The sequence below is a fragment of the Mustela nigripes genome, chromosome 1, assembly GCF_022355385.1.
Source record: "Mustela nigripes isolate SB6536 chromosome 1, MUSNIG.SB6536, whole genome shotgun sequence".
Lineage (NCBI taxonomy): Eukaryota > Metazoa > Chordata > Mammalia > Carnivora > Mustelidae > Mustela > Mustela nigripes.
This window is the reverse complement of record NC_081557.1, coordinates 69,333,490-69,358,529: the sequence shown is the minus strand read 5'-3', so window position 1 is coordinate 69,358,529 and position 25,040 is coordinate 69,333,490. Positions and strand designations below refer to the sequence as shown.

General features: G+C 40.5%; 1 protein-coding gene across 2 annotated transcripts in view; it reads left to right on the top strand.

Annotated features, from left to right (window-relative positions):
* Window positions 1-25,040, top strand: part of MTMR2 (myotubularin related protein 2) — a 123,552-nt gene extending 98,512 nt beyond the window's left edge. For both annotated transcript variants that reach the window (XM_059413188.1, XM_059413194.1), the window contains 6 exons: window positions 8,725-8,910; window positions 11,359-11,565; window positions 17,229-17,321; window positions 20,712-20,825; window positions 22,755-22,931; window positions 23,639-25,040. In XM_059413188.1, coding sequence (XP_059269171.1) covers window positions 8,725-8,910; window positions 11,359-11,565; window positions 17,229-17,321; window positions 20,712-20,825; window positions 22,755-22,931; window positions 23,639-23,800 — 939 coding nt within the window. In that variant the 3' untranslated portion in view covers window positions 23,801-25,040. The remainder of the gene's footprint in view (window positions 1-8,724; window positions 8,911-11,358; window positions 11,566-17,228; window positions 17,322-20,711; window positions 20,826-22,754; window positions 22,932-23,638) is intronic.

Sequence of the window (25,040 nt, the reverse complement as noted above, 5' to 3'; positions counted from 1 at the left end):
CATAGATATCTCCTTTCTTCCACACCAGCAATCCCAGTTCTCAAAGACTCAGGGGATGATAAGTATGTTCCATAATTATTTGTGTGGTTTCTCCCACCAGTCTCAGAATAACAATATTAATACCCCCATCATCAGTACTTACTGGAAAGTTAATTTTTTTTTCATTTGCTCTCCCCATTCTCCCCCATTTTTAAAATACATTGTATTATATTGACATTGTAAGCACAAACGACCTTAACACATTCTCCCTTTTGAACACATATTCTCCCATTCACCTCTGACTTCCACAAGTAGCTATTTATTTTGTACTCACAATTCGTATGTCAATGATTTCTAGACATTATTCTGATTCTTCTTATTGTCTGATGTTGTTCTCCTCTGAATATTTCAGCAGGGACTCATGGGAACAATATTCTGTGTTTGCTTGCTAATAGGAGCTTCTTGTTTGAAAGTTAGTTTGGCTAGACATAAAACCCTTAGCTTACGTGTGATTTTTCTGAGTTTCTTAAATACAGTGCTTATTTTCTTTTGGCATAAAGCTTCAAAGGCTAGTGATAAACTAAATTTCTTTACCTTCTAAGTTACTCTTTTTACTTGGATATTCGGAGGACTTTTTTCCTTTGAAGTACAGTTATTGCCAGAATATGTCTTCATGATGTGTGTTCTGGGTCTGTATTCTTAGGTATGCATGTGTGCTGTTTCAATATGTAATTTCCAATAAAAAAAAATTCATGCGGTTTTCTTTAATCACAGTTCTTAGCATTCTGTGTCCTTGTTCTGACTTGTTCTTCAGGACTCCCCTGTTGGCTCTTCGTTGCCTTTTTTCATCATTTGTTGCTTTCTCCTGACTCCTTCTTATGTCTTTCTAATTTCATTTTGGCTTTAAATATTTTTCTTTTCTCTATTCTTTTAACTTGATATCGGCTATATTATTTATTCTTATGTTTCTTCTTCTTTAGTCTTCCTGATTTTTTTTGCTTTTATTTCTAATTTCTCCCCAAGTTCTGTCACTTCATTTCTGAGTTTTCTAATTCCAATTTATTTTGTTTTTCATGCCTGCTATTATTTTTTAATGTCTTTAGCTTGCTTGGAAAGAGATGTCAGTGTTGAGAGGCCTTTTCAGTGGATACATTATGAATGCTGGTCATTCTCTTTTTAGGGTAGTGCCTATGGGACTTAGCCTTGATCCTTTTCTGTTACTCATTTTTACATGAAATTAGTAATCTTCTGAATCTTCAGGATCGTTGGTTCAGTTAGAAGCCATGGCTCAGAAGTTAGGTGTACCCAGAAGTGAGAAGAGCTAATTTCACTGAGCTGCCTCTTTTATTGTTTGCATGTAGCATTAAAAAATATGAAGGCTTGGGGCACCTGGGTGGCTCAGTGGGTTAAGCCGCTGCCTTCGGCTCAGGTATGATCTCAGGGTCCTGGGATTGAGTCCCACATCCAGCTCTCTGCTCAGCAGGGAGCCTGCTTCCTCCTCTCTCTCTCTGCCTGCCTCTCTGCCTACTTGTGATCCCTCTCTCTGTCAAATAAATAATTAAAATCTTAAAAAAAATAAATGAAGTCTTAATTTCTGGAATTTCCTGGCTCTGTCCTCTCTCTCCCATCTAATACCTTCTCCCCATCCCTTATCTGAAACTTCTTTTTCTTTGTCTTCTCTGGACCATCTCTTCACCTCTGTTGACTCTGTCCTGCTCAATTTTGATGATGTACGTAGCAGAAGCGATCCCTGACTGGTCCGTTAGGAGAGTTCAGGAAGGTTAGACTGCTTCAGCACTTTTAGATCTACTGTAGATCTCTTAGATTCATGGGCTGTTAGAATGGACAGAACCCTTCCTGGTTTCAGCTACACTTCTTAAATTTACCTGTTGGACTTCCTGTAGTTCCAGAAGATGAAGGCCAACATGGAAAGCAGAACAAAAAGTATAAGGCTCTCTTGCGCTTCTCCATTTCTCCTGTCCTTTTATACCCATTACTTCCTCTGCTTCTTCCCACGCATTTACTGAGGACATTCAGATCTTGTGGCTGTGGGTGGTTTTGAGGTTTCACAGAATACTTTGTCCCCATTTCTGTTTTAAATGATTTATTTGTTTTTGGTTTTACTGTCTAGTTGCTCAATTTTCTTTAAATGTCAGTTTTTTAAAAATCTAATACACATGCCAAAAAATACACTCTTTTTAAGTGTATATTTCAGCAGTTTTAGTATGCTCACAAAGTTGTACAGCTGCCTGATTACAGAGCATTTTCTTTCTGCTTGTTTTTGTGACTGGTCCTGTGTAGTTTCTACTGCCATCTTTCTAGAATTTGTTGCAACCAATTTGAATTAAAAGTGTCTCTTACCCCTGACTTGTTCAATTCCCATGTTCCAGGAATAATCCTTGTTAACAGGTACCCATTGAAACATTGTTAACTTTGTACCCGTGCCAGTCTTGAATCCAAACTATTTCCCAAACTGTCAGTGTCAGAAACAGACGTTCTGTTTTTTGATGGTTTGTTGTTGGTTAGGAGTTAGTGGGTTTTGTAGTTTTCAGTGGTGTGAGTCATATGAATACTTAATTTTTCTGTAGATACAATGACTATCGTAGTATTTTTCTAAGTTTTTCCCCATTATTTCTCTAAGAAGCTTGATTTTATGCATGATAGGTAGGAGATAGGAGAATATTTTATTAAGAAAAAGAAAAAAAAGGGAAAGGAGTGGGGCCAAGATGGCAGAGGAGTGGCAGACTGAAATGACATCAGGTCCCAGGAGTTCAACTTCCCAGGAGTTAGATAGTTATCAAACCATTCTGAACACCTACAAATTCAACAGGAGATATTAGAGAAAAAGAGCATCAATTCTAGGAACAGAAAAACGACCACTTTCTGGAAGGTAGGACGTGCGGAGAAGTGAGTCCAAAGCAACGGGAAGATAGACTGCGGGGAGAGGGGCCGGCTCTTTGAAAGTGGTGGAGCAGCAGAGCACAAAATCAGAACTTTTAGAAGTCTGCTCCACTGGGGGACATCACTCCAGAGGCTAAGCAGGGGTGGAGACCTCACAGGGAAAATGTGGTCTCAGGTCCTGTGGGGTCACAGAAAGACCAGGGGTGTCTGAGCATGGCAAAGCTTCCCGGTATCAGAGCAGGGAAGCCAGCTACAGAGACGGAGGCAAGGAGTGAGCTTTCAGAATGGGGTTACCTTAAACTGTGATCCAAGGCACTGTCGGACCACTGCTCTTTGAGGCGGGACCCCCCACAAATGGCAGGTCTGGAGAGAACCCCTCTTTCCTCCTCCAGGAGGAGTGGCACAGGAACGCGTGGCAGGAATCTGCTCAGTTTGGAGACTCCACAAACAGGCCTGTGCACCAGAGATAGAAACGGTCAGTCGCAAGCAGGGTGAGCCTGGAATGTGACCAGAGACCAGGGAGATGGGAGGGATTGTCTGCTTTTCCCTGAGGGTGTACGGAGGAGTGGGGCACCATACTCTTGGCTTCTCTGGGCCGGAGATTGGGAGGCCACCATTTTTTTTTTTAAAGATTTTATTTATTTATTTGTCAGAGAGAGAGAGTGAGAGAGCGAGCACAGGCAGAGTGGAAGGCAGAGGCAGAGGGAGAAGCAGGCTCCCTGCAGAGCAAGGAGCTCGATGTGGGACTCGATCCCAGGACGCTGGGATCATGACCTGAGCCAAAGGCAGCTGCTTAACCAACTGAGCCACCCAGGCATCCCGGGAGGCCACCATTTTTATTCCCATCCTCCAGAACTCATATGGAAAGCATTCAGGGAACAAAAGCTACCAAGAGCGAACCCGAGCAGATTATCTAGCCTCGCCCCTGGCAAGGGCAGGGCAGTGGAGTTCCGCCTCGGGCAAAGACATGTGGTACTCACTGCAACAGGCCCCTCCCCTAGAAGATCAGCAAGAGCATCCAGCCAGGACCAGGGGGTGGAAAACAATTTACTATAGTAATGGACATCAAAAGAAAGCTAGGGTGGCGATCCTTATATCAGATAAATTAGATTTTAAGCCAAAGAATATAATAAAGATGAGAAAGAACACTATATCATATTTAAAGGGTCTGTCCAACAAGAAGATCTAACAATTTTAAATATCTATGCCCCTAACATGGGAGCAGCCAACTATATAAATCAATTAATAATGAAATCAAAGAAACACATAGATAATAATACAATAACAGTAAGGGACTTTAATCTCCCCCCCCTGAAATGGACAGATCATCCAAGCAAAAGATCAACAAGGAAATAAAGGCCTTAAATGACACACTGGACCAGATAGACATCACAGATATATTCAGAACATTCCATCCCAAAGGAACAGAACACACATTCTTCTCTAGTGCACATGGGACATTCTCCAGAATAGAGCACATCCCGGGTCACAAATCAGGTCTCAACCAGTACCAAAAGATTGGGATCATTCGCTGCATATTTTCAGACCACAATGCTCTGAAGCTAGAGCTCAGTCACAAGAGGAAAGATGGAAAGAACTCAAATACATGAAGGCCAAAGAGCATCCTACTAAAGAATGAATGGGTCAACCAGGAAATTAAAGAAGAATACAAAAAAATTCATAGAAACATATGAAAATGAAAAAACAACTGTTCAAAATCTGTGGGACACAGCAAAGGTGGGCCTGAGAGGAAAGTATATAGCAATACAAGCCTTTCTCAAGAAACAAGAAAGGTCTCAAGTGTACAACCTAACCCTACACCTAAAGGAGCTAGAGAAAGAACAGCAAAGAAAGCCTAAACCCAGCAGGAGAAGAGAAATAATAAAGATCAGAGCAGAAATGATATAGAAACCAAAAGAACAGTAGAACAGGTCAATGAAACTAGGAGCTGTTTTACTGAAATAATTGATAAAATTGATAAACCTCTGGCCAGACATATCAAAAAGAAAAGAGAAAGGATCCAAATAAATAAAATCATGAATGAAAGAGGAGAGATCACAACCAACACCAAAGAAATACAAACAATTATAAGAACATATTATGAGCAGCTCTATGCCAGCAAATTTGACAATCTGGAAGAAATGGATGCATTCCTAGAGACATATAAACTACCGAAACTGAACAGGAAGAAACAGAAAATCTGAACAGACCCATAACCAGTAAGGAGATTGAAACAGTTATCAAAAATCTCCTAAGAAACAAGAGCCCAAGACCAGAGAGATCCTGAAGGGAATTGTACCAAATCTTTAAAGAAGAATTAATACCTATTCCCCTGAAACTGTTCCAAGAAATAGAAATGGAGGGGAAAATTCCAAACTCATTTTATGCCAGCATTACCTTGATCCCCAAATCAAAGACCCCATCAAAAAGGAGAACTACAGACCAATATCCTTGATGAACACAGATGCAAAAATTCTCATCAAAATACTAGCCTATAGGATCCAACAGTACTTTAAAAGGATTATTCATCATGACCAAATGGGATTTATTCCTGGGCTGCAAGTTTGGTTCAACATCCGCAAATCAATCAGTGTGATACAACACATTAATAAAAGAAAGAACAAGAACCATATGATACTCTCTGTAGATGCTGTAAAAGCATTTGACAAAGTACAGCATCCTTTCTTGATCAAAACTCTTCAAAGTGTAGGGATAGAGGGTACATACCTCAATATCCTCAAAGCCATGTATGAATCACCCACAGCGAATATCATTCTCAATGGAGAAAAACTGAGAGCTTGGGAACATGGCAGGGATGTCCACTATCACCACTGCTACTTAACATAGTACTAGAAGTCCTAGCCTCAGCAATCAGACAACAAAAAGAAATAAAAGGCATCTGAATTGGCAAAGAAGAAGGCAAACTCTCACTCTTTGCAGATGATATGATGCCTTATGTGGAAAACCCAAAAGACTCCACTCTAAAACTGCTAGAACTCATATAGGAATTCAGTAAAGTGTAAAGATATAAAATCAATGCCCAGAAATTAGTTGCATTTCTATATACCAACAGCAAGACAGAAGACAGAGAAATTAAAGAGTCAATCCCATTTGCAGTTGCACCCCAAACCATAAGATACCTAGGAATAAACCTAACCAAAGAGGCAAAGAATCTGTACTCAGAAAACTATAAAGTACTCATGAAAGAAATTGAGGAGGATGCAAAAAATGGAAAAACATTCCATGCTCATGGATTGGAAAAATAAATATTGTGAAAATGTCTAAGCTACCTATAGTAATCTTCACATTTAATGCAATCCCTATCAAAATACCATCAATTTTTTTTCAATGAAATGGAACAAATAATCCTAAAAGTTCTATGGAACCAGGAAAGACCCCAAATAGCAAGGAATGTTGAAAAAGAAAGCCAAAGTTGGTGGAATCGCAATTCCAGACTTTAAGCTCTGTTATTACAAAGCTGTCATCATCAAGACAGTATGCACAAAAACAGACACATAGATCAATGGAACAGAATAGAGAGCCCAGAAATAGACCCTCAACTGTACGGTTAACTAATCTTTGACAAAGTAAGAAAACAATGTCCAATGGAAAAAAGACAGTCTTTTCAACAAATGGTGTTGGAAAAATTGGACAGCCACATGCAGAAAAATAAAACTGGACCATTTCCTTACACCACATACAAAAATAGACTCAAAATTGATGAAAAACCTCAATGTGAGACAGGAATCCATCAAAATCCTTGAGGAGAACACAGGCAGCAACCTCTTCAACCTTAGCCACAGCAACTTCTTCCTAGAAACATTGCTAGAGGCAAGGGAAGCAAGGGCCAAAATGAACTATTGGGACTTCATCAAGATCAAAAGCTTTTGCACAGCAAAGGAAACAGTCAACAAAACCAAAAAACAGCTGACAGAATGGGAGAGATATTTGCAAATGGCATATCAGATTAAGGGCTAGTATCTAAAATCTATAAAGAACTTATCAAAATCACACCCAAAGAACAAAGAATCCAATCAAGAAGTGGGCAGAAGACATGAACAGACATTTCTGCAAAGAAGACGTCCGGATGGCCAACAGACACAGAAAAAGTGCTCCACATCACTCGGCATCAGGGAAGTACAAATCAATATCACAATGAGATACCACCTCACACTAGTCAGAATGGCAGGAGACAACAGAAGTTGGTGAGGATGCAGAGAAAGGGGAACCCTTCTATACTGTTAGTGGGAATGCAAGCTGGTGAGCCACTCTGTCAAACAGTATGGAGGTTCCTCAAAAAGTGGAAAATAGAGCTACCCTATGACCCAGCAATCGCACTACTGGGTATTTACTGTAAAGATACAAATGTAGTGATCCAAAGGGGCACATGCACCTGAATGTTTGTGGTAGCAACATCCACAATAGCCAAACTATGGAAAGAACCTCGATGTCCATCAACAGATGAATGGATAAAGAAGAAGTGATATATACACACACACACGTGTGTGTGTGTGTGTGTGTGTGTGTGCGTGTGTATAATGGAATACTATGCAGCCATCAAAAGAAATGAAATTTTGCCATTTGGAAGGACATGGTTGGAACTAGTGGGTATTATGCTGAGTGAAATAAGCCAATCAGAGAAAGACAATTATCACTTGAAGTCCCTGATATGAGGAACTTGAGAGGCAGGGTTTGGGGTTTGGGGGGTAGGGAAGGAAAAAAATGAAACAACTTTGGATTAGGAGGGAGACAAACCATAAGAGATTCTTAATCTCACAAAACAAACGAGGGTTGCTGTGGGGAGGGAGTGTATAGAGAGGGTGGTTGGATTGTGGACATTGGGAATGGTATGTGACATGGTGCGTGCTATGAATTGTGTAAGCCTGACAATTCACAGACCTGTCAAATAATACATTATATGTTAATAAAAATAATTAATAAAAAAAGTTTTAGCCCCTCAAAATAAATAAATAAATGAGTTCTTTTCAGCCACAGCGTATTTTGAACACCAAATATTTCTCATCCTGTTTTGTGGGTGTAGATTTAAGTATTTGAGGATAGAGATACTAATATACTATGGTATTCTATGCTTTTATACCTGTTCTGTCTTTTTATTTGGAAATAATTATGTGGTTGAAATAGAGGCAAGTCACTAGGATTGCAAGGCATCTTGCAAATATTCCGATTAAAATGAGGTGATGAGGACGGGAGGTGAAGAATCATGGACCAGAGTGAAACCAACTAGATGTTTTCTTTGCACACAGAGCCAGTGATTTCAGCCTTCTCTAATAAATTATGTTTGGGTAGAACTGGAAATATTGGTGGGAAAAGTTTAGTGCTTTAACATGTTGAAGGACCTTCATATATGGTATCACATTTAAATTTTATAACAGCCACATAAGAAAGTCAGAGTAAGAGTGTATTTTCCCATTTTATAAAGAAAAATGTGTAGTGAGAGTGGCTGTGTTATGAGGTCCTGACCTGCTGACATTTTCCCACGGAGTTTTCCTATTCATCAGTAATATGTATCACTGGGGTGCCAGGGTGGCACAGTCGGTTAAGCATCTGACTTCAGCTCAGGTCATCATCCCTGGTTCCTGGGATCGAGCCCCGCGTCAGGCTCCGTGCTTAGCATGGTGTCTGCTTCTCCCTCTCCCTCTGTCCCTGCTGTTCCCCCACCTTTGCTTGTGCTCTCTGTCACTCTTTCTCTCAAATAAATAAGATCTTAAAAAAAAAAAATGCATCTGTCATGCTATTGGATATTTTGTGGCACCTGTTCACATGTTTATGTACAGTGGGTGTACCTTCATTTATGATTTCCTGTGGTGTTTGCTTTTTTCCCAGGCGAAGGGTGGAGGTTATGAGAGTGAAGATGCCTATCAAAATGCAGAACTAGTTTTTCTGGATATCCACAATATTCATGTTATGAGAGAATCTTTACGAAAACTTAAGGAGATTGTGTACCCTAACATTGAGGAGACTCACTGGCTGTCTAACTTGGAATCTACTCACTGGCTTGAACATATTAAGGTTCGGTATTTGTTATTATTCCCTTATATTATTACAGGTATCAGACAAGGGGTTTCTCTGCCCCTCTCTTTCCACACTCTTCTTACAATTGAACTGTAAGATGAAGGTATCTTTCTATACAATGAAAAATGGATAACTCTTTGAAAATTGTAAGTACTTCTAAGCTGTGTTGCTTGAATGAATTAGTTTCCTGTACTGCACATTTGGTTCTCTTGTGGTCTTCTCTCCGCCTCCCTGCCCCGCCCTGGCTGAATTCTTCTCATCCTTCAGACCCCAGTTCTGACTTCTTCTCTTCCATTTTCTCTGCACTTTCACTTTGCTTTCTCCTTCCAGCTCATCAAGTACGACCTTACACTTCATTTAATGGTCTCGTGTCAGTCAGTATATATTCCTAATTCATGGAAACCTGGGCTGGATAAGTTGTTAATGTTTTTGGACCCCTCAGGAGCTAGGGCAGCACCATGTGTGTGAGGGAGGTGAAGTGGTTGAATGAGGGTATGAGGCTAAATGATGTGGAGTCTACCCTGTGAACGCTAGTGTGCCTAGCCTGTCACTGTCGTGTTTGGAGCAGCAGATGTAATTGCACTTTGTACAGTTACATACTTTTCTCAGACGTGGTCTGAATCCCAGTAACACCACGTCCCAAGATGGAGACTCTAGCTGTACACACGTTCATACTGTGAAATAACGAGTAAGGAGCAGACACGTGCTCACATTAGAATCTCTCAAATTTGGATAGAACTGAAGAGAAGGCCAATTTGATCTTACTGAGAATTATAGATTAATTTTATTCTTTCTCTTCCAGATGCTTAGAAGCTTGAGTGTAGCAGAGTGCACACTCTCCTCAGGCAGGGAGCATGTTCCCGGGGGCCCATCTGTTGCAGTGCGTGAAGTGTAAATAGAAAACAGGGACACTTGATTTGAAGCGAACATAAATTGCAATGTCGGCATCTGTAAATGGCAGGGTGTTCTCCCTGAGCATATAACAGCCTCTCCAGAAAGCTCGCTCTGGCAACAAACAGGTCCCCTTATAGGCAGAGGAGATCCGGCTGTGCCTGGCCTGCCTTCTCCACCTGTAGTCCTCACAGCAGCACCTTCTTCAGAGCTCTGCTCAAATACCACCTTCTCAGAAAGGCCTTTCCCCACCATACCTTACAAATAACGGCTCCACTGGCAGGGTGCTCTCACTTCCTGCCCTCTGGCACAGTCTGTATTTTCTTATTTACATGTATCTGGCTGGCCTCACCTGAGTAGAATGTACTAGCCCTTTCTTTGTTTGGTTCACTGCTCTGTCTCTAGCACCTGGAGCAGAACCTGCCACATGGGAAGGGGCTCCAAAATGTTTATTTTATAGGGGAAGGAAGGTGGGATGGTGACCATGGTCTTAGCTTTCCAGCTGTTCTAATACTTTGGGTCAGTGAATCATAAGTCTCAAAACCCACTGAATTACAAGTGGAAGACATTTATAAAGTAGTAAGCTAGGAGTAGTGACGATGGGGCCCAGACACTTAAAAAATGGCTCACAGGTGACTCTGATACAGAGTCAGGATTGACATTGCTTCAGAGTACCCCATTTCCAGAATATGCCTATAGTTACAATTAAAAGGAGGTCATCATGAGATTGTCCAACCCTAGTAAATCTACTTTCTTTCATTCTGATCCATGTTTGTGGACCCACACTGTTCTCCTAGTATGGATCGTCTAGCCGTTGCAGAGAAGACGAGAACTGTATCATTCATTTTAAAGAATATTGTGCTTTTGTGCTGCTTATTTGGCTATATCTAATTCTGTTTAGTTTTGACTCAACTTCAACTTCAGAAAAGTTAATTATTTTGCAGTGTCTGCATATTTTTAAAAAAATCTGAAATTATTTTAAATTATTTTAAATACCAGTTGACATCGTAATATGAATTTTTCATTCATATTAATACAGAAAAATGGCTTCAAGTTTTATACTGGGCTTGCTGTAAGCTATGTGACATATAATAAATAAATGCTCTAGAAGCTATGGGGTAAGAGATCCAATTTTACTGCTTTCCTCTTTATTCTGTTTTGGTTAGGTAGGGATTGTGTAAGTAACGTGTATGACTTCACTTGGCATATTTTTTTATTTAAATAGATGATGTTGGAATATTTGAAGATTCTTAGAAACAGATCTCTTTAAAACCGAATCCTTTTCTCTCACTCATACTTTTGATTTGTACAGAACCAGAACGTACCCTTCGTTTGGCTCTTTCATTGTGTGGATTAATAGGAGCCTGCATTTATGAGGTTTTTCTTGTGATAAAGGCAAAAATCTTCTGCCACTAACAAGAATTCTTTTTAGGAAGGGGCTTTTTTCCTCCATGTGTTATTGAGACAGTTGTCTGTAATAAAACTGTATTTGTTACTTTTGAAGAAGGAAGCACTTAATTTTTAAAAAATTTCACTGAAAACTCTATCTTGCAGCTCATTCTCGCAGGCGCTCTTCGGATCGCTGACAAAGTAGAGTCCGGGAAGACATCTGTGGTGGTGCACTGCAGCGACGGCTGGGACCGCACGGCCCAGCTGACTTCCCTGGCCATGCTCATGCTGGATGGCTACTATCGAAGCATCCGAGGCTTCGAGGTCCTTGTGGAGAAAGAGTGGCTGAGCTTTGGACATCGATTTCAGCTTGTGAGTCTAGAGCCTTGACTCGCAGCGTCACCATGCATCCTACATGAGGCGTGTGAAGACAAAACCTTTTATTCACTAGATACTCACTGAAAACCACTCCTTCATACTAAAGGGGTAAACTTCTAGAGAGAATGTTCTTGTTAGTTGTGGAAAGCCTTAGGATAGCCTCTTGTGGGTGTGCAGTCTGACCAGGGCTGTCGGGACACCTGTGGCTTGGTCTCTTCTGTGATCCCTGCTGGGGGAGACATTAGATACCATTCCTTCATCTGTGCGCCTATCTCTGCCTTCAGGCATGGTTGCAGAATTACAGGCCACTTCTGATCTCGATGTAAAAGGAGCCAAGGATGGCTTAATTATTATTCTTAATTTAAGAATACTTCCAAGTAGCAGTGCTCATGCAGGAACGGGGTTTAAAAAAACAGGCTGGGACCAAAAGAAATATCAGAGAAAAAAACAAAAAATTTCCCTCAGAGTGGGAAATAAAACAGCTTTTTGATTATCCTCCTAAAGCATTAACACTGTAATGCGTATACATATGGAGAGTGCTGCAGTTGGTTTTATGGGAATGACACATTTTCCTGCCCTCTCTTTGCCTCAGAATTTATTTTGATGTTGTCGTTCATCTCAAATCTGAGTTGACAGGACCTCAGTGTCCAGGCATTCAGTGTTGAATGTCTTCTGTGGTGTTCCCATGAAATGATTGTATAGTTTCTGCATTAACAGCTCCAGAAATCAGCAGCCGGGCTCTTCCTCAGGCTATCCAGTCTCACTTCAGAAAATCTACCTACCAGAAAGTTCTTTCTCATAGTAAACCAAAATTTACTTCCCTTTTCCCCTTTGAAAACAAGAATAGATATGACTACTTAACCAAATGAGATAGCCCTTCAAATATTTAGAAGTAGGTATGTACCCCTATCCTGCCTAACTTCAGCTCTTCTGGCTAAACATTAATTTTCTTCATTGTTTTCCTATCTCAGTCCCCTCTTCACTCCAGTTGTCCTCTGGACTTTGGTCATGTCTTTCATCAAGTGTGGTACACAGAACTAATCACGGTTCCCAAAATAGAGGAATGGGTTTATTATGTCCCTTTCAAAGGGTATTCAGCTTTCAATTTTGCTTTTTTGCTACATCATACTTTGGAGTCATGCACCTTTTAATTAAATAAACATTCATGTAGTTTTTAGCTGTGTTTCTGCTAAAAACTAAATTTGCAATCAGAAAACTTGAGAACAGTAAGCGTGTAGGCCTTGTTTTTCATGTATTATTCATCTGTGTTAGTTGTAATCACCGATTTTGAAGAGTGAAGAGTAGGAATATTTTCCCCAAAAGGAGGAACAGGGTGAGCAAAAGTCTAGATGACATTGAGCTTGCAGGAGTAGAGTTGAGGGAAGGGTGGGGTTAGAGAATCATGGAGGGGGAGACTTAGATTGTCAGAGGTGTTGGAGCCACTGAGAGTGTGCGAGGCTCCTGGCAGCACATTCCTAGAGTAGCTGAAAGACTTTCTGAAAGATGTTTACCCAGATGCAGTCTCGAATGTTAACCTGTACCAGCAGTGTTTACAAATACAGATGACCCTTGCACAATGCACAGTGTAGGAGAGAGGGGTGCAGTCAAAACTCCACACGTAACTGTTGACTCCTCCCCGGAACCTAACTCCCTGTAGCCTGTGGTTGATGGAAGCTTTCCCAATAAGATAAACGATTAACACCTATTTTGTATGTTGTGTGTATGATATACTATATTCTTATAATAAAGGAAGCTGACAAAAGGAAATGTTACTAAGAAAATCATAAGGAAGAGAAAATACTTTTACAGTTCTGTAAAAATAAATCCACATTTAAGTGAATTCACTTGGCCCATTCGTGCTGTTTAAGAGTTCAAGAGTTAACTTGAAAGAAGCAGACAAATTTAAAGGTAGTCTGCTTTTTTGAACTTGAACTGTTAAATAAAACTGGGCTTTTGGAGGATCTTTCCTGATGGCTCACATTTTTCAGTTCTCTCTAAAATATACTTACGATGAAAAAGCACATTACTAAAACGCTCTTACTTCAAAAAATGGAGTTTTAGTCATTCAGAGCTGCACGTGTTTATATCAGTGTGATCAAAATAGTAAACATTTAAGACCATTGGAAATTGCTGTGGATTCCTAGATTGCTAACTCTGGTTCCCTACTCCATCCCCCCTCCCCGTACCCCCAGTTTATCTGAAAGCAGAATTTGGCAATTAAAGGACAGCTGGTCAAGAGGGTACATTCACCTGTTTAATGAAAGGGCAGTGAGTCTCAAACTTTTCATTGTCAGGATCTCTTTCCGTTCTTAACAATTATTGGTGACCCCAAAGAACTTCGTTTATATGATTTATATCTACCAGTATTTGTCATATTTGAAATTAAATTTTTATTTGTATTTTTTTATTTTTTAATTTTTTAAAAGATTTTATTTATTTATTTATTTGACAGGCAGAGATCACAAGGAGGCAGAGAGGCAGGCAGAGAGAGAGAGAGAGAGAGGGAAGCAGGCTCCCTGCTGAGCAGAGAACCCGATGCGGGACTCGATCCCAGGACCCTGAGATCATGACCTGAGCCGAAGGCAACGGCTTAACCCACTGAGCCACCCAGGCGCCCCAGAAATTAAATTTTTAAAAAGATTTATTTATTTATTTATTTGACAGACAGAGATCACAAGTAGGCAGAGAGGCAGGCAGGCTCCCCACTGAGCAGAGCCCGATTCGGGGCTCTATCCCAGGACCCTGGGATCACGACCCGAGCTGAAGGCAGAGGCTTAACCCACTGAGCCATCCAGGCACCCCTAGAAATTGAATTTTTAAAAATGTGTAAATATTAATGAAATAATAAATCTTACTCTGGGTTGCTGTTAATGTCATACCACAATCTGGGTGGCTTGTAAAATTTCAATAGACATTTATTTCTCACAGTTTTGAAGGCTGGAAATCCAAGGTCAGGGTGTCAGCGTAGTCATGTTCTGTGGAAGGCCGTAGATTGTGGGTTGTAGCTTGTCAACCTCTCTGTCCTTATGTGGTGAAGAGAACCAAGGAGCTCTGTGGTGTCTTTATTTTTATTTATATTTATTTATTTATTTATTTAAAAAAAATTTTTTTAAAGATTTTATTTATTTGACAGAGAGATTGAGAGAGAGAGATCACAAGTAGGCAGAGAGGCAGGCAGAGAGAGAGGAAGAAGCAGACTCCCTGTGAAGCAGAGAGCCGGACTTGGGGCTCTATCCCAAGAGCCTGGGATCATGACCGGAGCCGAAGGCAGAGGCTTTAACCCACTGAGCCACCCAGGTGCCCCTTTATTTTTATTTTTTTTTAAAGATTTTATTCATTTGTTTGACAGGCAGAGATCACAAGTAGGCAGAGAGGCAGACAGAGACAGAGAGAGAGGAGGAGGATCTCAGGACCATGAGACCATGACCTGAGCTGGAGGCAGAGGCTTAACCTACTGAGCCACCCAGGCACCCTCTGTAGGGTCTTTTGATGAGAGCACTAATCCCCTCTGCTGGACTTCTACCCTCTTGACTAGCAGCTCCCAGACAATGACTCCTGCCATTACATCTGACATTAGGATTTCAATGTGAATTTTTTTGGCGGCAGGAGGGGGGGCGACACAAACATTCAGGACATAGTACTACTGTATATTAGCCTAAAGAGCATTTTAAAGAAAACAAGTTGTATTTTCCAAAACAACAATGATAAAAAGGTTAGTGTGAAGGGTGGCATTGTTTTACAGTTTTTGCAAATTCCTTTCATGTCTGGCTTATTAGAAGACAGCCAAATGTCACAACTACTTTATTGCAATGTGTGCTCTTCCTTGACGTAAATGAGGAAAATCTGACCACACACAGATATGCAGGTTGAAATCAGAGTGTTTTGATAGCATTTTCAGGGAATTGTGGATATTCTTTCATACTGTGCCTAAATTTAACAAATGCTGATTTCATCGAGGTTTCTCGTACTGTGAAATCCAAAACTAGATCAATGAGGTTTTCACTGTCCTTTCTATTAAATTTCATTGGTCTGTCTTGAGCTTTGAATAGAGCTTTTACCCATGTGTGATTCTGTAACATCAGGTGTTGGTTATTTGGAAAATACTGGCTTCCTGACTTACACAGCTCTTCGAGTATTAATGCGTTTCCTTACAGACTATCATCTCATTTGTGAGCATCACCAGTGATTTTATCAGAAACGTCTATTACCAAGCTTATTTTGACAGGTAGTTTCCCAAAAATCTAATGTGCATTCAAAGCTTGAAAGCTTGAATTTTATCATTTTTCCTTGAAGTGACACATTTGCTTTGTACATTAAAAAAAAAAAAAGTCTGCAAGACTTTCAAGTCTTAATAACTGTAGTTTATATATATCAGTTCTTTCAAGTCAAAACGATGTTGCATGAGAACGTGGTGTTTTGTACCATCATCTAAGGTTTGCAGCTGCAGAACATTATATGTATTTCCCATTTTGTTATACAGGCTGTCCTTAAGGGGAGAAGACTTAGCAGGATTAATTTTTACTGCTTCATCAAGGAAACTGGCTCTCCCCACCCTTTCATTTGACTGCAAGTGTGTGGCAAGGCAGGGTCTGACACTACTTGTGCAGCTGGATTCCAGTGATTTGCTTGAGTTTTCCCAAGGAACCCAGAGTTTTATCCTTCGTCACTTTTGCACTCTCAGCGTAAATGTTAGTGCATTGAAAAAGGCAAATAACGTTTTAGTATTATTATGAAAATAGTTTTGACATCACAGACCCCTCTCCCTCCCCCACCCCTACCCCCCAGCCCCACCCCCTGGCCCCTGGTAATCTGTGGACCAGACTTAGAATCACTGTTTTGGAGTGTGGAGGGTCCTTTACAGTCATCTGGGGCAAAGGTCCTTAGAAGAGAAAAAAACTGAGAAAGGAGGTGAGTACATGCTTGGAAGGTAGATGTCAAGCATTCTTTACAGGTTTTCAAGAGTTTGTGCTGATGTGATTATTCTTGATAAAGACAGATGAGATAAGATATGACAGGGCCCCCCTGCACACCCTGGCCACATTGTTAAAGGAGACGGGTGCTTCCTGAGGCTGTTGGACAAGTATTTGTTAATATTTAGGGAATATTAAATTTCTGGGACAAAAAATCTGGGGTTCTGAGGTCTGACTGCTCCTGTCTTCCATTATCAACCTCTTAAGATCTGGGTTCCTCTTGTTAAAGTTGTAATTTCCTATTACAAGCATTTATGTCAGTAAATAATATGGCAGTTTGTACATCAAAATGATAACAGAGCCTTCTGCTTGGTAAGACTATGAGTGATTTCTGTTTTCCTTGCTGTGCTCTTTTATTTAATTAATTTCTTAAAGAGTTTGTTTATTTTTGAGAGAGAAAGAATGAGTGGGCGAGAGAGTGGGGCAGAGGGAGAAGCAGGCTCCCCACTGAGCATGGACTCTGATGCGAAGCTCGAGCCCAGGACCCTGGGATCATGACATGAGCCGAAGGCAGAGGCTTTAATCTAATCCATTGAGCCACCCAGGTGCCCCCCTGTGCTCTTTTAAAAAGACTTTTGAACTTTAAAAAATACTGGAAGATATTACTTTAATTGGAAAATAAATTTATTTCCATGAAAAAGAAAAGTTCCACAAAGCTCATACAGATTTTCACTCTTTTTGCTCCAGAGACTTGGCCATGGAGATAAGAACCATGCAGATGCAGACAGATCACCTGTTTTCCTTCAGTTTATTGACTGTGTCTGGCAAATGACAAGACAGGTAACTTATCTGGGATAGTCATTCTTACATCTTTCTTTTAAGCCATCCAGAGTTGGGAGGTGTGGTCAGTGATTATCCTACATTGCATGTAAAATGGAAATTCTGGGAAGATTTCTTGGTAATAGAACTATTACTTACTACATTATGAACTAAATTAAAGGACATTATTTGGAGATTGTATTAAACACTTGACAATTTGATCCATTAGCATTTCAACCAGTGGCATTAATAATAACCCGAGAGGTTTCCTCCTTTGTTTTGGACAAGTAGTTAACTGTAATATATTTACCCGGAAGGTCATCTATACAGTGCTAGAGAAGGTAGAGGTGAAGAAATGAAGCAAGTTCACCGGAGCAAAATAAAATCCTGTTTTAAGGAATGGAAAAATACATTTATGTGGGAATAATGAGTAGGTAGATATGTAATAGATTCAGTTCTTTTTGTTCTTAGGCATAGATAGATTGCTTTTTAGACCTTCTATTAACTTTCTAACAAACTGGTTTGAAATATTAATGGTAATGGATTTAGTCTTTTGGAACGATATTGGGGGAGATTGAAAAACACCTACTTTGCTATGGGATCACTTCACTAGTGAGGCGAGAGGTTGGTGTCTTAAACATATTGAACTCAAGAAAAATCATCCCAGAGCTTGGCTACAGGTCACTGCTATGTCAGCTAATTATTTGCCCAAGGGTTTATTAGACCTCAGACAACTGGGAGTCCGGTTTGTTCTTAGTGAGTCCGCCACATGAATATAAAGTAGGGCAGTTGCTGTCTCTGCTTCGCTTTAGGATTACATTTTAGCTTCAAGAAAACACTATTATTTCATTAAAAGAAAATGAATGGTGATCTTTAGATGAAATACACGAATTATATAAGCATTTCCCCCAATGGCATATCGGTTTAGGTGGATTATTTTGAAAGCTGCTGGGTTAAATGCATTGTTGTAGTAGGTATGATGATGGAATGATGAGGCTGGAATTTAAAATATACCTGCTAATGTGTACCACACTTAGAGTTTTGCTCTATAAAAGGCTCTTGGTGTGTTGGGAGAAGGGGAGAAACTTAACTGTAGAGTTTAATGGTGTTTACTACTTTTGGATGAGGTTTGAATTTTTTCTTTGGAATTGCCCTTGAGTTTGTAATGGGAGCTCTGCAAATCCTTGCCAGTCCTTTTTTGGGTGTTTGACCAAAAACAAGAAGAGCCACTATTGACTATTACCATATTTGATTTCTAAATAACATTTGACTCTTGGCGAAAATTAAATATGCCCTTTGAAAAGACTCAAAAAGCGGTTTGAAGCCATGTCACCATTGATGGCTGGGCACTGCTTTCCCAAGGGAATTCCCCTAAAGGGGCAGCCTGTGTGGATATATGAGTTGATATGTTTGTTAGAAACAAAATCCAATTTGCCAGTTGTTTGCATAGAAGAGTACGCAGTAAGTACCTGCCTCGCTGAATTACTACACGCTGTAGACCTAGAAGCAGCTTCACTCCAATTCTGAGCTTAAGTTACTGCATAGAAAATCAGTTTCAGGGGCGCCTGGGTGGCTCAGTGGGTTAAAGCCTCTGCCTTAGGCTCGGGTCATGATCCCAGGGTCCTGGGATTGAGCCCCATGTCGGGCTTTCTGCTCAGCGGGGAGCCTGCTTCCTTTCCTCTCTCTGTCTGCCTCTTTGTCTACTTGTAATCTCTGTCTGTCAAATAAATAAATAAATTCTAAAAAAAAAAAAAAATCAGTTTCATCTTACATTTCTCTGATGGAACTGAAAGTACGTCATATAGTGATGTGTCTTTATCTTAGACATCCAGTTCTGTTTTCCTGTATGATATTCTGGAACATAGAACCTGTTAGGCATGTTTATGGGCCATCACTCTTTTTGTAAATAATTGAACTTTTGTGCAGCGCCTTAAGTAAGCACACTTGTGAGCGTGACACCGGTTATGTGGCGATTAGCCAGCTTCTCCCTGTCCCCCCACCCTTGGCCCCGGCCCCTCACTCCTGGGTCAGGAAGCAGTTAGTGAAGGGCCCTTCCAATTCGAAAGCCATCAGGAGGAGACAGTATTCCTCCTCTGCTCTCAGAAGTTCCTGCTCCGCTGCCTCCGTTTTGGGGTGGGGACCTGCCCGCCATTGCAGCTCTCTTCTCATGACTGAGCATGTGCTTTTGTTGAAAAGATGAGAAACCGATCACAGGCGTCGGTCGCTCCTTCGGATGGCTGTGTAATGAGTCAGAATGCATTCACAGTTGGCTAATAAGGCTGTGAAGGGTGTGTAACGGTACAGGGGATGGATTTTATTTTGTAAATGAGGGACTGTGATTTGACCAGGTTTCTTACAGGTAATTGGCTTTTTGTTGACATGTGTGCTCCAATCACCTGGTTCAGCTTCACAGCCACAGAAATGATCATTCAAGGCAGGCTAGTTAGCCTTCCTCGTTCGAGAAATTTGCTGTTACCTGCTTCTAAATTTAGGAAATGTGGAGACAAAGACAGTTTCATTCTTATCCCTTGGGCATGCAGTTGAGGCTGTTTTCTTGCACTACTAGGTAGAGATCATTCTAAGACAGACTTGGAACCAATATCTGTTCCCCAAATCTGTAGTCCAGATATTCGTAGACTTTGTTTTCCACAGTCCTGCAGTTGGTACAGTTTTCATGGACACTGATAAAAATTTTTGAAATATTAGCTGGTAAGGGTGGATTATATGAACTCTTTCCCTTCCTGGGATCTGTCCTCCATCCTTGATAAGTTCACCCCCACCCCAGATTTGTTGTTTAGGTAATATTAAGATCCCTGGTCAAGCTCTTATCCTAGGTTAAAGAGGAAGGGCATTTTCTTTTTGCTAGAAAGAGGCTGCTGAACTGCTGATTCCAGGTTTGACTAGGCTGGCTTTTAAATGATCTGCACATCTGCCTTGGATCTTTATTTTTGTGCATTGCTGACATTATCTGGAGACAGTGATATTTTTTGTGTAATCCCTGAAGCAAAAACTATGTTGCTGAAAATTTAAAGAAAATCTTACTATGCTGTTTATGGTCATTTTTGGCAAAGAAAGGCCAAGAGTTGTCAGAATTGCCAAAGTCAAAATTCATCCCTCTTCAAGATTAGGATTAACAAATACAGGGAGATATGGAAACACCAAGGTCACACCATTCAAACTTCTGCTGCACAAGAAAAGGATTTCTCATGGGGAGAAATCTCAGAAAAGTGGTAGAGTGATTTTTGAACAGAGAATGAAGAAGGTAATGCCACAATGGCTTAGAAAAACATAGTTTTGAACATTGTTTAACCTAATTTTAAGAAGCATTACAAAGAATCTCCCCATATATTGGGATAAATATGCTTGAAAAAATGTCCTAATAATTTTGTGTTTGTGGTATTCAATTTGCAGTTTCCTACAGCATTTGAATTCAATGAATATTTTCTCATTACCATTTTGGACCATCTATATAGCTGTTTATTTGGAACATTCCTCTGTAACAGTGAACTTCAGAGAGGAAAAGAGGTAAAATATGAGCCATGACCCTCCCCCCCTTCTACTCCCAATATATGTGATGTTCCCTGCGACAGTTTTCAACCTAACAGTCCTCTTGGGTGATTTCTTTGGTCATGTTTTATTCCTATGTATATGATGTATACGATGGCTTCTTTCCATATATCTGAGCCTGATTGGTTTTCAAGTACCTCTGTTGCGAGGCTGAAGGTACCAGCTAGCTGTCAGGTGCAGGTGCGTTTACAGCTGAAAAGTAGTGTCTGCTAAAGAGAACTGAAGTCTGTGTACTCTCAGGAGCACCAGTCCTTGCGGGACGGAAATCCTTCAGAGCAGGTGCAGAAACATCTAATTAGCAAGAAAAACACACATATGAAGAGATCCCCAGATATATGGTACATACGTATGAGCCATTTTAGGTTTTTTTTTTTTTTAATTGTAAAATAATACCATAAAACAACTGAACACTGAAGAGATACTGTGTAGAAAGAAATAACCCCCCGTGTAATTCCACGATTATGACACTAATCTCTGCTTCCCCAGGGAGATCACTGGTAAGTGGTTGGTATTTAGAAGAAACCGTATAAGGATGACATTTCAAGTTTTACTTCTGACCTTGAAATACATGCCTCCTATGTATGAAATTCCAAATCCTCTTGATTGGGTGTCTCCCCTGCATCAGTTTTAATTCCAAAAATGTGGTTGCCAACCAGTTTATTCATGCTCTTCTATAAAGCATTATGGCAAGGAGTGCTTGCTCTGGGGCCAGGCTGCCTGGGATGCAATCTTGGATCTATCCCTTGTCTTGTAACCTTGTGCAAATTCATTTCTGCTTTAGTAAATGGGGAAAAATAGTACTAGTGTGTGGTTCAATAAAATAAACGACAGAACACCATAGTAAGTGCCATGTAGCAGACTGTACGTTCTTTGAAAGCAGGTATTAAAAAATTTTTCTTAAAGATTATTTATTTGAGAGGAAGCACATGAGAGGTGGGGAGCAGCAGAAAGGAGAGGAGAAGGCAGGCTCCCCGCTGAGCTTGGAGCCCTACCACATGGGACTTCATCCCAGGACCATGACCTGAGTTGAAGGCAGACGCTGAACCAACTGAGCCACGCAGGTGCCCCAGGAAATTTTGAAAAAATCGTCTCTTCAGTGGCCAGCCTGCAGTTAGCATACCCATACAGAAGAGGTGCTTTAAGAACTTACCGGATGTTAGACAACTAAAACCACCTAAGTTCCAAAGATAATTTTTTCCTCATCTTTTGAGAGGCTTGAATAGGATTTAACTATATCTTGATTTTAAGACAATAATCTTTTTTTGCTGAGCTGTAATTTGCAGTCCATAAAAGTGTATAATTTAGTAGTTTTCAATTATCTAGAGTTGTACAACTGTCACCACTGCTGACTTTAAACATTGAGAAGTAACCGTGTCCCTGTTTGCAGTTTCTCCCTGGTCTCCTCCCCTGGTCCCTTGGCCATCACTACTCTATGGATTTGCCCCTTCTGGATACATTCTATAAATGGAATCATTCAAGATGAGACCTTTGTGTCTGGCTTCTTTCACTTAGTGTGTTTTCAAAGTTCAATTTGTAGTATGCATCACTACTTTATTTCTTTTCATGGTGAAATATTACTCCATTATATAAATAGACTACATTTTATCCATTTTATCAGTTGATGGACTTTTGGGTTGTTTCTTCCTTTTGCTCTTATGAGTTTGAACATCTGTGTACAAGTTTTTGTGTGCATATGCTTCTCTTTTGGTATATATACCTGAGTGGAATTGCTAGTATGAGAACTCGTTTAAATTTTTAATGAATTAATTGCAGTGTTTTCTAGTACTCTCTGATTTGAATGAAAAGTAGGGCTGTCACTGAAGTGTCCATGTCCTCTCCCTCCCAAGAGATATTCAATAATCGAAAATACCTGTTTTCTTCTTACAGAATCTTCCTAAGAGGACTGTGTCACTGTGGTCTTACATAAATAGCCAGCTGGAAGACTTCACTAATCCTCTCTACGGGAGCTACTCCAATCATGTCCTTTACCCGGTGGCCAGCATGCGCCACCTAGAGCTCTGGGTGGGCTATTACGTCAGGTGGAATCCCCGGATGAAACCGCAGGTGAGTGCTCTCCGGCAGACAGCGAGAGGTTTCATCCAGGCAGTTCTATCGTTTAGGTTCATTACCTATAAAGCAACAAGAAAAATTAGGTCTATTTAAAACTTTTCCTTTTTTCCTGTTAACATTTATAATTGTATAGTAGAAAAAGCACTACATGGGGGTCATCAATGAACTGCATTCGTGCCTTGTCTTTGCTTGAATGGTCCTAGATGAAGCACTTTTCTTCCCTTCTCGGGAAAATGAGTGTGGGGGATTGGATGACTTCTGCAAGTCATTTTAATAGGTTTGAGGAAATAGCTTGAAGAAAATTAAAAGCCTGACCAATTCTGGTCCATTCTGAAATATGTTATAGAATATATTCTACTTAGAACTGTTTAAAAGACTAAAAATCTGCAGCTAAGTGACAGGAAATTTGTTGAGTTTTGGCTTTTACTTATTGTCTTGTTACTTGGTTGTTTTTAAAGTAACAGCTGCAGGATATACCCGTGGAAGTACTCGGGAACCCTGGGAAAGTCACTGGAAGAGCGGGGCTGTCAGTAGAGTCCAGTTAATTCTCACTGATGTGCTGGAAAGGTTGGCCTGGTCCCCAGAGCCAAGAAAATGCCCATGACAGCACTTAGGGAAAGAACTATACACCAGCACGATTGGACTTTGGGTTTGTTTACGTCTGCCTCATTGAATGACATTATGGTATTTTGCTCTTGTAGGAGCCCATTCACAACAGATATAAAGAACTTCTTGCTAAACGAGCAGAGCTTCAGAAAAAAGTAGAGGAACTACAGAGAGAGATTTCCAACCGATCAACCTCATCCTCCGAGAGGGCCAGTTCTCCTGCACAGTGTGTCACTCCTGTCCAAACTGTTGTGTGAGGGGACTGTCCGAGGGGGCCGGCATGGCCATGAACTCCGCATTACAGTGGCAGCTTTAGGAGTATACGGTCTTCTGAAGTTAGAACCCAGCCCCGGGAGAAGTGCAGTTGCTTTATTTATTTTATATCTCTCCAGGAGGGGTTTAGAACTGTGGCAGTGCAGGTAGCGTACGTGAAATAACCCCCTATGTATTTCCACGATTATGACACTAATCTTCTGAGTCACCCAAAGAATATTTAGATGCTTCATTACCAGATCCACGGTGGGAGCAAGTTTCTGATTTTAAAATCAAAATACAGACACTTCGGAAACACACCTCCTGCTGGAAGAGAACTGGCTGCACAGAGGGAAGGAGCATCCCAGTGAATCTCAGCGCACTGACACTGCAGTTCCCTGCCATGACACATGTTGAGCCTCAACGGCACGAAAGCTCAGAATCACATGATACTCCCTTCCCCCGTCATGGGTTTTTTTTTTTTTTTCTGTAATAGTGATTTACTTTTATCACCTTTCTGCACCCACACTCTTCATATATGATATGGCAAAGATCTGAGGATACTATGGCATAATAGTAGTTGAAAATTATTGCTGTCCTTACTGGCATATGTATTTAAGATGTAGTAGATAGCTGTCCGAATGGATGCCTTAGAGATGTGCTTGGGGGCGGGCGCGGGATTGAGAGGCAGAAGCAGTAGCTGCCCAGGACTTGAAAGAATTCCACACCCTTCAGATTAGTTTCCATTTGCCCAGTTACTAGAAACATAATGAAACATATTTACAAATTCATTATTCCCTTCCTTTATTGCATTTATGGTTTTTTGTGTGTGTGTCTGAACACAGAAGTTAATTGGCTGAGTTTTGAGGCAATATTTTAAAAGTTTACTAGGATTGACTTTTTTCCTGAAGTCTGTATAAATAGCTTATGGGTGGGAAATATGCTCAAATTTTACACGAGATATTTTACTACTTTACTTTGCAAAATCTGTAATTCCACTGAAAGATTAAGTCTACCAAAGAATTTACTGCATGTACAAATATGTTACAATCTCAATGCCAGTAAAGGAGATACTGCTTCACTGTTCACCTGCCAGTAACAGTTCAGCACTGGTGTAAACATTCGACTCCCTGATACCTTAAGAGCCATATGTTATGTACTGTAACAAAGGAGCTTCTTGTCCCTTGGTTCTTTAATTAAAAGGAAATTTCAACTGACTTTTAAAACGTTGTTCTTATCCTAAGT